Source organism: Dunckerocampus dactyliophorus, chromosome 9 (assembly GCF_027744805.1).
Source record: "Dunckerocampus dactyliophorus isolate RoL2022-P2 chromosome 9, RoL_Ddac_1.1, whole genome shotgun sequence".
Lineage (NCBI taxonomy): Eukaryota > Metazoa > Chordata > Actinopteri > Syngnathiformes > Syngnathidae > Dunckerocampus > Dunckerocampus dactyliophorus.
In genome coordinates this window covers 14939487-14954907 of record NC_072827.1, presented here as the reverse complement: position 1 = coordinate 14954907, position 15421 = coordinate 14939487, and the positions used below count along the sequence as shown (strand labels likewise).

General features: G+C 41.0%; 2 protein-coding genes across 5 annotated transcripts in view; one reads left to right on the top strand and one right to left on the bottom strand.

Annotated features, from left to right (window-relative positions):
* The window catches only part of slc4a3 (solute carrier family 4 member 3), a 55788-nt gene extending 47368 nt beyond the window's left edge, over positions 1 to 8420 (top strand). The window contains exon 22 of one of the 4 annotated variants that reach the window (XM_054788237.1): positions 271 to 8420. Coding sequence is in view for 3 of the 4 variants with exons in the window: in XM_054788236.1 (XP_054644211.1) it covers positions 271 to 348 (78 nt within the window). In the remaining variant the exon portion in view is untranslated. The remainder of the gene's footprint in view (positions 1 to 270) is intronic. The other 3 variants (XM_054788236.1, XM_054788239.1, XM_054788240.1) reach the window with 3 other exon arrangements.
* On the bottom strand, positions 8169 to 15170 carry LOC129188136 (receptor activity-modifying protein 1-like). Its single transcript, XM_054788241.1, has 4 exons — positions 15009 to 15170; positions 14421 to 14466; positions 11139 to 11274; positions 8169 to 9784 (listed from the first exon to the last, which is right to left on the bottom strand). Exons 1-4 carry the CDS (start codon positions 15009 to 15011, stop codon positions 9553 to 9555), a joined length of 417 nt encoding a protein of 138 aa, XP_054644216.1. The 5' UTR covers positions 15012 to 15170; the 3' UTR covers positions 8169 to 9552.
* Positions 15171 to 15421: the final 251 nt, after the last annotated feature.

Genomic DNA, 15421 nt, shown 5'->3' with positions numbered 1-15421 from the left:
GCTGAAGTCAAAGGTTAGACCAGTCAGCACTAGGCCAGGCCCATTTTCAACGGATTTTTAAGCTTTCAAATACCATTGCATTGTCAAAGCAAGGATGGTAGTTTGCTTTTGGACTGCGTTCTGTGGGTTGTAATCCCACATTGCGGGAACTACAAGTCACACATTATTTCAATAATCTTATCCCAAACCACATTTTAGTACATGTGAAACCCCAAAATGGTGTCATTTTCTACCTCTAAATAAACCTTGGATGACTGTTTTTCTTCACAGCTGGATTGTGATGAAGATTCTCCGAACTTCAATGAAGACGGACAGGATGAGTACAACGAGATTCACATGCTTGTATAAAGTTCAATGAGACCAGAAGAACAGTCAAAATGCTTGGGAGTGACATTTAGTCTCTGGGTCATAGGGCAAAATAATTAGCAAATGCGTTTGTAAAATAGATTTACTGTATATTAATAATTTATATTATATCAGTAATATATTTTTTATTTTCCGCTATTTAGAATAACAACAAAACTTCTCAAACCTACCCAAAAAATGTTTCTAATGCCCTTACCTGAAGTACATGAAAGAACAATGCAAGCCTAGCATAATTCATATGTATATACTGTACATGTATATTCATATTCTACATGTCTAAATACTGGATCCCTTTAAATACACTGCAGTCTTTGGGCATATGTGCAATGGTAATGCTCACCACTTTGGGCATACTAGCACTAGGTTATTTGAACCATGACTCTCCTGTGCCCCACTGAGCTGCCGTTGAGCTAAATGCCTGGACTGTCGACTCAATGTCCAGCGCGACTTTTAAGGTGTCAGGGAGCGAGGTTCACCAATGTACTTCTGCACGGCTACACAGGCTAGTACCCGTTTATCCGATCACTTTGTTTTACTGCAACATTCCTGACTCTATGGCTTATTCTGAGGCTTTTTTTGCTAGTATTGTGCAAATTGGCGGCTATCATTTATAACGTTATTATGTGCGTGAATGTTCTATGTGTGTAGATTATTTAGAGTCGTTTGTTTATTTTTACTGCATTGTGTGGAAGAAGTTGTCGTCGTTGCAGGACAATTTCGCACAAAGCATGTTTATGTACGTAGAGAAAACAATTGTTTCTGGTGGAAATCATTTCAGTGTAACCCCAAACAAAAGACGAGCAGAATTACTGAAGGTTCATTTATATGAAATTATTTTGAACAAAAAACGCAAAGGTATGATGATTCTTGTCTAGTGAGTTTTAGCAGTAGGAGGAACATACGAGCACAATTCAGGGTGCCTACCAGTTAGCTTTCAAGCTAGGCAAAGATTGTCATGGAAATTGTATGACTTTACGGAGTTACTAACGGCGTACAGAGGGTTTGCTTGTTTTTTTACATTTGCCTATTTAAGCATTTATGTTTTGAATGGTTTTCCTAAATTTGGTTTTGCTGAACTTTTAGCTGACATTCATCACGTTATGTAGTTGTATAGCATGGTTATAGCGACTACGACGAGGGATGTCTTCAAATGCAAGAAGTTAGGCAGTGGCCAGGAGTGATTGCATTGCAGTCATTTTATATTCACTGTATAGTTGAGGGAAAGTGTACTGAACTTAAGCACGGATCAAAACACTCACTAACCAAACATACTTTAGACGTAAAGTGGGCCCGAGCATGGTTCGAATGACGTATTTTGAGTACACCCTAAGACTACACTATGAAAATTGGTGGATGATTGTGGGGAAAATTACGAGAAATCAATTTCCCATCACTGTCAGTTCCGAAAGTGAACAAAAAGGTAATTTTGATCACTTAACTTAATTAACAGGTAATGGGAATTGTCTTTAAATCCAAAAAATGGTGCCGAAAAGCAAACCAATTATGACTAGATTAGCTGCCTCTTTGTTTATGCTACTGCCATTTCCTTGTGATTGTAATTGTGTGCAAACAAGAGGTTAAGCAGCTTTGTACAGACTTACAGCACTTTGACTTGCAAGATGTCTCTACCAACCAATGCTCCCTGGCAAAGAAGTCATCTCTCACTGAAGCAAAACTTTCCTTTGGTGTAAACACACAACAGAAAAAGCCATGCTGACCTTGTTTTGTCAATGTAGTTTTTATCATTTAAACTTCATGCGACGTCTGATGATTAGTAATGTTTAAACTTTAAAAGAGTTTATCTGCTAAAAATGTGTTGGCTGAGACATAAAAGGACATTGCGTAGTTTGACGCACTTGAACCTCCCCCCAAAAAATGTCACTCTTGACATTCATTCTTTCATCTTCTCAACAAGATTTCCAGTACACTTATCACATATGTCATGAATAATATAACTAAACACTTTAACTGAAAGAGCTGAGAAACTAAGCAAACACACGTGTACTGAACACGCCGGGGAGCAGTGTTGGCAGGATATGTGAATGATGTATTGTATAGTATGACTGAATTATAATGTAGCATCTGTGTTTAGTCATTTGCTTTTACCCCTGGCTTTGCAGGCCTGCTATAGAATTCTAATTACCTTTAGCCATGCCACTTTCAAGAACCTAACTTTTATCACATACAAGTTACACTGTTTTGCATGAATTTAATGTTGTTATACTTTGACAGACATTCTTAACAATGGCTATACTTGAATGTCTGTGTGTCCAAAGCAAGCAAGATATTGCAACCAGCACGTGAAGCAAAGTGAAGCATTTTTCTATTTTGTTTTTTGCTTGTTTGTTTTTTGTCCAATGTTTAAGCACAATGACGGTGTTTTGATCGCTGAGAAAGCACAGATCAGATAGTGGTCGTGCTTAAACTTGGCCACGTGACGTGACCCACTGCTCTTTGACGGAGAAATGCATTCAGTGGAACCTGTTTATGTCGATGCCCCTCGGACTGGCTGACTGACGCTGACATACTGTAAGCTGTTGTCGACATAACGGAAACTAGCCAGTGCTTGCACATTTCCATGTGAATTTCGACAGACCACAGTTTGTTGACATCATTTTCCTCAATTCGTGCATATGTTGATTTGGATTCTTCTGTTTTAATATGATAATTCATACTCTTACCTCAGAGAGCTGCTACTTTATTGATTAAAAATGAGAATAAAGCTTTCGTACATGCGCAAATCGTTCCTCCGGTGGCTAGCGATCTAAAAAATAATAAATAAATGGCTGCGTTTTGTAAGTTGCTTCTTTCCCGGGTAGTTCAGGGTACGTCTGACCGGCAGTAGACCCACAACCCATTGGAGAGACTGACCTGGGAAACCCTCAGCATCCCTCCGGAGGAGCTGGACGAAATAGCGGAGCAGAGGGTAGTCTGGGTTTCTCTGCTTAGGACCCCGCAACCCGACCCGAAATAAACAGAATAGATGGATGTCAACATAAATTGACAGATTTTTCATAGCGATGACCCCTTTAGGTCTCAAATATGTCCACAAAAGCGGTCGACCATGTATTTCGGCACTGACTTAAGCGGGCACTTTTTAGTAATAAGAACACGGTGGACCAAGACTTGATGAGTTGGTCGACACAGATGGGTTATTGTCATAACAGGTTCCACTGTCTCAGAAAGATTTGTTCTGTGGCCAAAGGTGTTTCTGTGCATAGATCCGTGTCAGGAAAGATCATCTATTTTCTTGGAATAATCAGGTAGTTTTATAGCTGCAGAAAAACAATCAATTGAAGAAGTGCTTAAAGGTGAATAGTAAATAGTACCAGTTTTATTTTTATCAGCATATACAAGTGTTTGCTCACCACAAGAATTAGTATCTCCGTTTACACCACCATGCCCTACATTTTGAGCCATACAAGAATTCTCTCAGGGTAAACTGACCTTTGAACTGTAAATAATGCTCCCCTGCCTTTAGTTTGCAGAGACTTTTATGTAAATAAAGCAGTCAAGGGGTGTAAAAATCTATGGCTTACAGTCCATTTTTATGTATTTAACTATGCGTAAAAGAAGGTTAAGTGAAGATGATTAATTTTACTTTCTTTGAACCAGGAGTCCTCAAAAAGCTAACAACATTACTCTCATATGCCTACAATAAAAGGAACCAAGCATTACAGTTGCGGCCTGTAATACCAAACAATAAACTGAAAATATCGCCTGTGGTGCGTTGTAATCAACTGCATACAGAAAGTTTTAATGAGCTCGCTAACCAACTAAGACATTTTTTATGAACGCTAACCCCCATTTCTTTCCCAAATCATTTTTTTAATCATGAAAAAGCGCCCTTTGATCAACCATTAACAGGCAGTCATGTGCAACACATTAAATGCATTTGAGTGCAATATGTGGAGTGGCCAAGTTTACTGTAGATTTCTGCAACTGCAAACAGCTCACCTGGTGAAACTATTTGGACTGGTATGAGGTACATAAAGCTGGGAAAAACACACCTAACATTAGCGAGTATACAGGTGTTCTTTTTTGGAAACAAATCATAAATTAGCTGTCACTAGGCGCCTGCCATCTGTATCCAGTGGAGCTTTTTGTTTTCTCTACCGGTTGACCAACAGCAGCAAAAGACGCACATGGGTCTGTGGTTCTTGTTGTCTGAGAAAACAAGTCTGTTCAATACGTCCACATGCTCTTGTGATGACAAGAACTGGCATGCCTGCTTGACTATAGCCAGAACAGAATATTGTATTGGCCATGTTACAATCGGACCAGCACTAAATTGTAGGTATTATTTATGATGTGTGTTGCTGATAATCTGGTCTGTTCTGTCTGGTTTTAAAAGTTGAAACATACAAGATGAAAAGGAAAACACAGTGGTACCTCGGTTTTGTTCCAAAACATCAGACGAAGATTGAAACTTAACCGGAGCAATTTTTCCATAGGAACAAATGTAAACCCACTTAATCCGTTCTAGGCACCCAACATATTCACAAAAATACATTTTACAGGGAATAGTCATAGTTTTACATGGGGAAAACAATGCAAAATAGTTATAAATGAGGAATTTAATGGATAAATTAACATTTAAAGGGACTGTATGCGGCGGATTCTTTCAGCTACATAGAGGACGCCAACATTTGAACGTACTGCAAGCATTATATGTCGCCTCTTCCTGCTTTTTACACTGACGTAGCACACGCCATAGTTATGTTTGCTAATAGCAATTTGGCTATGTTTCGCTGTTAATGTTAGCTGTTGTTGAATGTACAGCCCGTCTAGCATTATTGCGAGCCGACTTCGGGGGCCTCGCCTGATCCTTTTGGGTTCCGCTTGGTGGGGGGCGCCTCAAGTCCTGGTGGGTAGGGGGTCTTGGATGAGTGTGGGCTTGTCCTCAGTTTTTTCCTGCTCGGTTCAGGTGGGGTCGGGGGGTGGGCATGTGGGGTCCCCGTCGTTCCTGCCTCGCTGCACCAGTACACATACATATAGGACTTTGGGGGGCGGTCCACGGTCGGGCGTGGTGCTGCCTTACGGCGGCTCCTTTGCCACTGGCATGCCTCAGACTCAGTTGCCCCTCCATTTTAACCACAAAGTAGACACTTCGGGTTTGGGGAAGCTGGGCAGGTGAGGTAGTAGGGGTCATGGGTGTTTTGGGTCCGGGTCTGTTGGGGGTGCGGTGCTGTGCTGGGTGCTTGGGTGTTTGTTGCCACCTGTCTTTGAGCTTCGCTGGGCTGTTTTCCTTATGTTTGCCTTTCCCCTATCTGGCTGCGGGCCTGTCGGGGGTGTCGTTCCAGTTCACTGTGGGTTTGAGGGTGGGGGTGGTGTTCTGGCTCCGGGTGGCTGGTGGGGCCCGCCGGGGGGTGTGCTGCCTGGCGGGTGTCAGCTGGCGCGGTGCGGTGGATTGTCCTTGCTGCTCATCCATTCCTCTGCCTGCTTGCTCATTTGCTGGCGTTTCCCCTCACCTGCTCCTTTGTCTACCTTGCTGGGGTCATCTTGCCCTTGTGGTGGAGGTAGAGTGCAGGCCTGGTGTTTTCACGCTCCCTAGCGGTCTGCGTCTGCAGCTCGTGATCTGGGTTGTTGGTCCCCTGTATGTCTGTGCTCAACAGTTATTGTCTTATTTGGTTAATTATGGTTAATATTTTCATTATTACAATTAGCACTAATAAGGTTAACTGTCTGAATACAGTATTATCACAGTTGCTGTCAATATTATTTTGTTTTTTCTATTGTGGACTTTATGGCTGTCACAGACATTTTCTGATGTAATCCTGTTGTTGTTGCCGCAATTGTTGTTATGCTGTTGTTGTTGTTGTTGTTGTCTCGCTCTGTATTGTCCCCCCTTTTGTCCCCACACCCCACCTTTTCTCTTCTTCTCTATTCCCTCGTGCTCTGGCCCGGCCGCTCAAAAATTCACATCACAATGAAACATCAATTCAAGTCAAATACAAACTATGTAACAGGAGAAGAGTACACCTTTCCCTGGCAGAGCAAACCTGTTTAGCATGTAAGGTCATCTAGGTCATCTCGGTCAACAATACTATTTGCCCCATTGGCTGGACAGGACAAGGGGAAAAAAAAAGAACGTACAGCGTATTGTAACCACACAATGACTATTTATTACTACACAGTAAATTGTGGGTCGCTGCTCTGAGACTGCTTTTGTGTATGTGAACGCACTACAGACATGTGCACGTGTATGAGACAGCGGTGAGTGATAGCTTTGAACGGCAATTATTTAATTTGGGCTGAACGAAAATGTAGTTGCATGTATGTAAAAATAGGCATTGTTTTGTACAGTCTGTCCTTTTAAACCACTATTGGCAACTCATGCTATGCGGTAGTGGCCTTAAGGCCTTTCTTTGGTTTCAAAAAATGTAATTTGCAGCAAGTTACATACAGTCCCTTTAACAACACTTGTACCTTTATTGGGGACTCTTTGGGAGACTAGGGAAGGGGGAGAGAGGAGGGTATCCACACCGACAACAACTTCTCAACCTCATCAATCATTTGTGACCTTTGTTTCGTTAACACAGTTACCCCTTTCGCAACATTATCTTCTTAGATTTTCTTCTTTGCCAGGTTGATGGGGCAAACGGACTAGTTTCTGAAATAGTCCCATTTCAGTAAATCAGAAATAAATGTGCCTTACAGGATACCGTGGTATTGTGTCAAGTATTGCGAGGTTTGGTGTTGGGTGTGTGATCCCAGATGGCTGAATAAACAAGCAATGTTGCGAGTAGTCCGTCCATATCTTTATTAGGACCACAAGAGTGAACATACCAAACGGTATAATAAACAGTTTATTACACGCAATATTGTACGATAACCGAGACAGTGTATGAGAACCGAGGCGAAATGTTGGTGTCGTACAAAAACTGGGGCGTTTGAAAACCGAGGTTTGACTGTAGTTTCTTTTCTTCCCCTCAACAATGTCTCTGTAGATCTTTGTTCACCACATTTTGTCCCCGTGCACCTCCATGACTGCAGTGCTCACAACCCAGCAAAATCTGAGACTTGACAGTTTTGTTTAAAAAGCCTTTCATAGCATCATTGTTTGGAATGAAGATGTCTTTTGAGTTGTGACATATACTTTATAGAGTCATGTAAATAGATAGGAATAAATGTTTTATGAAAAATGTCTCAGTAGAGTTTACAAACCAAGATAATAACGGATAATAGTAAAGTTAGGGCAATATAAAGTTGAACTATATTTTTATTCTTGTGTTGTTAGTGTTCTTGTTATATCCTTAACACTTTCTTGGTGATAATCCTTGTAAATAAAGAATTATGCTATAATTTATTTGGTGATAGAGTTTTTTTATGCAATTTAACCAATCAGTCGCATAGTGCCGGAATTAATCATCGTGGGAACAACTTATTTCGTACAACTTCACGGTTGGTTGGTTTTATTCGGCTAAATTAACCACGCGTTTCATTGTTTCATCTCTCCAGCAAGTTCAGTTTGTCAAACAACAAAAACAAGAGGCCAACGAGGGCATTCCATTTGTGTTTGGTTGTGCAGTTTGTCTTTGGTGTAGTAAAAATATTCAGACCACTCCCTTCCCCAACTTCTTATTTACTGCAACTGAGATTTTTGTGTATTCAGAAAGATGACATTATATTCTCATTATATGGAACCGAATTAATTATGGTTTCTGTAACAAGGTTTTCAAACAAATGTAAATCATTTTTGTCAGAAATAAATACTTGTGTTTTAAAAATACAAATGGACTCCTTCTCTTTGTTAGGCTAGACAAACCTCAGTCAGTTGAGCAAGGTTAATCATTGCACATGTTTATTCAACTCGCAATGTCAGGTCATACATCATACAGCACATACAGTACGTAGTCTGCGTTATTCCTTTGCTGTGATTTCTGACATCACAGAAAAAAAACAAAACAAACGGCAATCTTCAACAACAACTTAAACTCAGTGTTTTCTGTAGAGCAAACATTTTGAAGCATCGCGTTCTGGATGATCTCAAGAGTTTGGGTGTTTTATCACGTTAGGTTTTTCATTACAGTGACTAAAAAAAGTTGAGCCAAATTTAAAAGCATAGTTATTATGCCGATGTACAGAATGACACACCCAGCAATGAGGCAACATTTGACATTGATTTAAAAATAAAAACCTGGGCTACAGGAATAAATAGCTTGCGTGTTGCTCTGTAACAAATGTCAAACTGTCACGTGTGGCTTCTTGATATATGGTATTGACATCGGGCAATGCAAAAAAAGAGAACACAAAAAAGCCCCACAGTGGAATACTGAAATGCTACGGGTCATACAGTTTATACAGTATCTATTGGGATCTCAAAATATTTTAGACAAATCTGAATATATAATACAAAAAACAGGAGTTTAAGTGCTGCGATTCTCAAAATGACATTTGATTCATTTGGCCAAAACTACAGTTGTTAGAGCCAGTCGTGGTTTTGTTAACACTTACAAAGGTTAAAAGAAAATACAAGGACCCCTGGTATATATTCAGTTCATGGCCTTGTATATTTGTGTATTTCTCTGCTCTGCTATAAATTTGAGATAATTCATTATTTTTTGTTAACTTAAATAGACAGGGGTTTGATGTCGCTACCTGAGGGGGAAGTCAAGATGTTTTGTGAGCAGGTGTAGGTGTAGTGTATGCCTGGAATTTGTTTCTTAATGTGTAAAACTGAATTTAAAATGTGTTTAATAACTATGATGCCCACGGCACATTGTACAAATACAATTTCACAATAAAACAAAAAAAAAAAAGACAGAAAAAATCAGGAGTAATTTTACAAGAATAAAGTCAAAATATTAAGAGAAAAAAGTTGCAATCTAACCAGAAAAATTTGTAATTTTATGAGAGTAATGTCGTAATATTATGAAAAATAACATAATTTTAGAGCCTTGTTCTCCATTCTTCTTCTTTCATCACACGTCTCGTTACAATTGATGCGGCAAGGTTTGGCATTTCCTGTGGTACTATTTGAAGTGGAAAACCGACTTCCCCAATCCGAGGCAAATAGAGTTGATCTGAGCTGAACCAGTTACACAATTTACAACAAACGCATCTGAATACAGAATACACTTCGACTGCTTTTGTATTTACACTTCATAACGAGTGAACTTGTGACTCATGACTCAACAGCAACTAAAACCTACTCCGTTGTCCGTTTGTCAGCAATAGACATCTCTATTCCCTTGTAGTCAGTTTCATACACAGAAGGGGCAGGAAAAGCGTGGCAATGACACCTGGCGCTATTAGCATGATCAGAGTAGTGAGTGGAGGGTCATGGACCTGTCCACAGGACGCAAAGTACTTCTGATGGACCTCCTGGAAGAAGTCATCCACCAGAGACCCCCGACTCCGACACAAAGAAGTATTTGCCCAGTGATCCACACAAAGCTTCAGTGTATTGTAGATGCTACAGAAAAAGAGGACAAAGTTGAATGGCAGGTATGAAAAACACAACGTCCATGTTTTCTGCAGAGGCACAAATCCATACTTATGAACTGCAACATTTTTAAAAGAAGGCACTAATTAGAATTACGTTTTTAAAGTAAATTTGCAAACACATACAAAATAACAGACAGAAGCGTGACTGCCAAAACATCGGACTTTGGTCATGTCAGGCTTTTTTAAACACACAGTTTTTATTTGCCATGCCCTTTGGGTGGAGACACAACATGATATTTAGTGAGGTAAACATCCATAAGAGGAGCCTGATCAACAAGATGGGTTCCTTTTGATGATGGACACTCCACCCTAACACACAATTTTGAGCCTTTTGTGATCTTAGCCCCGAATTATGTAATCTGCAAAATATGTATTACATCAGGAACTAAAAAGTGGCTCTACATTGCGGCAAAGGGTAAAATCTCCAGAAGCAACTGCTGTTTTTCTCGACTCTTTGTACCTAGCGCTTTTGTCATAAAACCATGGCTCATTTGATGACGTGATCAATTAGCAGCGAATGTTGCCAGAAGCTATCAACCTTTCCCAAATATAGCCACACTTTTGCTGTTTCTCCCTCTTTTCTCCCTAGGGCAGGGGTCTCAAACTTGCGGCCCGTGGGCCATTTGCGGCCCACCAAATCGTATCTTGCGGCCCGCGACTGGACATCAAAGAGTAGTGTAACTGCAGCCCGCAACATCCGGGCAAGCTCAGTGTTACTTCCATACTTACAGGGGCAAGTAAACACCAACACTGAACTAACAGTGGTGTTAACATCACATAGACCGGGGGAGGGGTGGCCCTTTAGCGTTATTGTGAGCCATGTATTGTGAATTGTATCGTATCGTGAGGTACCCTGAGATTCCCAGCCCTACTCCCAATACTTGATGCGGCCCAGCCTCGCCCAGACTCTACCTCCACTGGCCCCCAGTGAAATTGAGTTTGAGACCCCTGCCCTAGGGTGAAGCGGGCCTTACATCCCGACGGCACTTGATTTTCTGTAAAGATACAGTACAAGGCAAATAGACTAGTTTGTTACGTGTAATAATGTATGGAATCCGAGGCAAAATTTTGGTGAGAAACGATTCCTACAAAAACAGGGGCGTACGAAAACCGAGGTTTGACCTTAGTTGTTAGAGGGATGCTAGTCATCTTCCTAAGAACTGTCAAGATTCCCTAAACCCCCTACCCCCAAATTCTTTACTTAGGACAGGCACACCGTGTCTGTGTCCCATCCCTGTCACCATCACTGTGTGCAACACATAAACAACAGGGTAAACATTTCCCAATCAGAATTAGCGTAAGTTAGAAAGAAAATACTTTACCGTTTTACAGCCGGCCATGTGCATCTTTCATGATAGCCGCTTGTCTCCATGCTCTTGTTAAAAACGGAGCGGCAGATGTGAACATTGCTTTCAAACATATGCTTGTCACATGGCTGGATAATTTTCACAGACAGCCCTGGAGAATACAAATGCACACGTGAGTCACTATGTTTACAAGCACTAAAACGATCGGTTGTGAGGTCCCAGTTTACATGCACTTGTTCTAAACTTAGCGTGGGTCAAACACTGCGTGCCTCCGAAACACTAGGGGGCGATTTTGATCATTTCAGCTTTCTGAGATTTCTCAAAGAGGACAAGAATGCAGCATGCTAATAGGCAACTGTTACTGGTAGAGGCCGGCTGTTCAAATGGATAACACAGGTTTCTTGCGATCGGTAACGTTTTAAGGAGTGTTTGTAAAAAAGAATCAAGAAAAAATCAGCTTTATATTCTGCCACCATTATTTTTGCTGTCTCTTCAGTGGTATGTCGTTATCGACAATGACGTCCGGCGCAAGAGTTGTTCCCGGAGGCATCGGATCTCATATGGCTCCTGAGCCCAAACTTTGAAGCACAAATCTGTCCACAGACAGAAGAGAACAGCTCCAATCTCCAATCTTTGTTGTTGGTGTTGTCGGCGAGCCTCTGTCGACTGGATGCAGCTTGTTTCGAAGGGGCCCAGAATTCCCGGCTGCACCCCTGCTGTTGGCTAAATGATCTGAAAAACGGAACCATAAACTCACTTTAAACATATAGCAGGATTTCCAGGCAAGAGAGCACTCGACGAACCCGGTATCTTCCACCGCCGAGAAACGCTGCTCATATCATCCGATGAATTCAATTATTTTTGGGGGTTATTGGCTTAGCCTTCTGACTGTCATGCCCATATGGGCGAGTGTTGTCCACACGGCTGCGCTAGCTGCCATTTGACTGATGATCACACCGCGAGCCTCGAAAACTCACCATACTGGGTCAAGTGTTTGTTCTTCTTAATTAAATTCAAGTTTTTTAACATGCAACCCCCGTGAGATATTTTTTATGGCATGTTTTTCATTTCATATCACTCTCACAAATGGCAGGTAAGTTCCACACGGCAGAAATGTTTGTTTTGGCTTGAGCGCACCTACACAGTGTGAAGGAAAGTGGACAGGGACGTTTCTCCAAGACGGTGGAGGAAGATGCTACACTGCCCACAGGCATCGCGAAAGGCTGCAGGCTGCAATAGTACTATCCACAGGTTTTTGTGATTGCCGGTGAAAGGCAATTATTGGCTTTTCCATGGAAATGGGCTGATATCGATCGGTGGTCGAACGATCGGAATATCCCGAATTAAAACTGACTTCTTCTTGAATGTTTTGCCACTTCTGAAACAGGTAAACTTTTATTTTATCCATACACTTAAAAAAATTACTTATTTCAGCTTCTTTAACATGAATTTGTCACAGGTTATTGATGGGTAGAAGCAGAGCTGACTGGCCCATTGGGCAATATAGTCAGATAGGGATGCTCTAAACGATCGACCACCGATCACGTGATCGGCATATGCTGATAAAGGCCTTTCGATGCCAATCACCAAAGCTAGTACGATTGCATCCTGTAGCAATCCCTGCGTCTTGCCCTAACTAACGTCTTGAGCGGCATACTCCTCCCACTTTACTTCACACTGCGCAGGCGTGCCACAAAAATGGCGTGCCATGTCGAACTTACTTTTCAACACATGACTTGAAAACTATCTTGCGGGATAATACGGCATTTGAAGAACACGTGTCGGAGTATGGTGAGTTTTCCAGTTTTCCATCAGTCAAATGGCAGCTAACGCAGACACTCGCTCGTATGTGCGTCACAGTCAGAGGGCTAAAGCAAAGAATCTGAAAAATAATTGAATTAATAGGACTAGCTTAATAGGACTAGCTTTTCTCAGCGGTGGAAGACCCCGGGTTCACTGACTGCTCTCTCACTTGGAGCCCACCTCCGTGCTGGCTGGAAGTCCTGCTAGAGCTCCACCAGACAAAGTACTCTCACATTCAAAGTCTCCTGAAAGAAGTCGTCTCATCCTGTGAAAGTTTCATGAGTGATATAAGTTCTCAAAAAGTAAGTCATTTGTGATTTTGTCTAAATTAAGGCGATTTTATGGTTCCTTTTTTCATATAGGCAGCAGTAAGGGTGCAGCCAGGAATTCTGGGCCCCATGAAAAAAAAAATCCCTGGCAGTCAGAGGACCTTGGAATTGTCCTGACTTTTCCCCTTTACACGGCACCCATGGTCAATAGCACTCATCATCAATACATTGAAAATGTTATAATTAATCCATGTGATGGATATCGGACGATTTTACTCCTGGGTGATCGGAATTCGCCTTCAATAAAAATATATTAACATCAGTAAAGCATTATGAACTCTTAAAATTGAAAAGCATGCAATGATTCTAATGTAACAGTGCTCAATTATTATTACTGCAGATGATAAAATAAGTGTTCCCGCTCCCATCATTTGTGTACATAGTTTTACATTTACTTGAATATAGGTGTTTTATTTAGTTTTTGTATGGTATTGCGTAATGTAAATGTAGCTCATATAGAGAGTTATTGTGTGCAAACTTAGCGGTTATTTAAATTGATGTTGATTGTTGTGTTAATAATGTATTGCTGTTATTATTATTGGTTTATTTACAGGATTTTTTTGCGGCAAGGGTGTTTATCTTGTATTTCTGAATTTTTTTGTATTTATTGCTAATGTAAATTGGGTGACATGATATCTTAAAAACGAAAGACCATGGTATTTTCGGATGGAGGGGGCATGTACTGTAAAATATTGCCTAGGATGCCACGTTGGGTAGGGCCGGCTCTGTTTATGTCAGGAGTGTCCAAAGTCTCCAAAACGGCCAGTGTCAGTTTTCCTCTGCACATTCTACAGATACAAATAAACAAGAAAACTAAAACAGAATAGCAACAAAGTAAACAAAAGAGCAGTAATTTTACGACAGTAAAGAAAAAAAATCAAGGAAAAAAAGTTGTAATATCAGAAACTAACACAAAGATTGACTCAGCCTGTGGTATTTTTTCTTTAAATATAAAAAATACCTCTGCACGTCTACGTGGGTTGGTTTAAAAACGTGTAAACGTGGCCCCCGCATCCTTTTGATTTTTCAGTCCACGGCCCTTGGTGGAAAAACTTTGGACACCCCTGGCTTATGGTAATTGCAGAAATCATCATGTGACCACATTACCACCACATCATTGACTCCTATTTGTGCTGTTCTTCTGCAGTATATCACATGATCTTACCTGTGCAGAAGAAAGCAAATGCCAGCAGTATGTAAGTAAACACCATCTGTTGAAATAAACAAACATGATGGAAAATAATGAATGGATGTCAACGCGGTCAAGACCAATGTTTTGACATTCGGAACGTGACTACTATATTTACCAAACTTCACCGCTTTCAAAAGTGTATATCCAGAGACAGATTTAGAAAAGCAAAAAACAATCTGTGCGACACTGAAATCACGGCCATCTGCTTCCCGAACAGTTGTCTGGATTAATGAATATATTTTGTCAAAAGCAGACAGTGAAAACATATGTTACCGCGACAGGAAACGTGTTATTTTTTTTAAAAGTGTGCACACATCTGTCGTTAAAACTGTGAGCGGATGGACCTTCCCCAGTGACTGTGAGGCGAGGCCACACTAGCTCTGAGGATACTGTGAAGTACAGAACGGTAGCACACACCGACATGACTGAATATTGCTTGGAAGGAGTAAAAGCATACTTAGATGCATTTGCGTCTTTTGTTAAAAAAGTGTTAAGCAAAACATACAACATCAAATTTGACTCCACATTAGTCATTTCAAGTAAAAGGAATAACATACATACCATGTACGTTGTTGGTTATCGCTTGTAATTTCCCTTATCGATGAAAAGTGAAGTGAACTGGTGCTTCATCCAGCAGCTAAGTTACAGTAACAGATGGACAGCCAGTCACAGCCTCCGCGGTGAGCCCGGCTTTTTTCGTATTCTGTATCGTTGCACTCTAATCTAAGTGGATTGCGCAACAGCAGTGGACAGCCTGCTTCCTTTCCCAGACCTTTCCTGCCTGTTCCCATGCTACCCAAAGCCATGTTCCATATGCAACCCCCCAGAGACACTTGAACCGCGAGGCCTCTGTGTCAATAAGCCGACGTGATCCCCGTGTTTATGCTTTTTCGGGGGTATTCAACTTATGTGTTTTAATAAAATGAGATCAACGTAAAGTCACATATATTTGCAGTTAGGTCCAGAGGTACTTG

What these genes read in the sequence shown, in the direction of transcription:
- LOC129188136 (XM_054788241.1), bottom strand. An exon ending in ATTTGCTTTCTTCTGCACAG is followed by an intron (nt 11,275 to 14,420) that starts GTAAGATCATGT and finishes TGTATTCTCCAG; the next exon opens with GGCTGTCTGTGAAAATTATC. An exon ending in ACATGGCCGGCTGTAAAACG is followed by an intron (nt 9,785 to 11,138) that starts GTAAAGTATTTT and finishes CTTTTTCTGTAG; the next exon opens with CATCTACAATACACTGAAGC.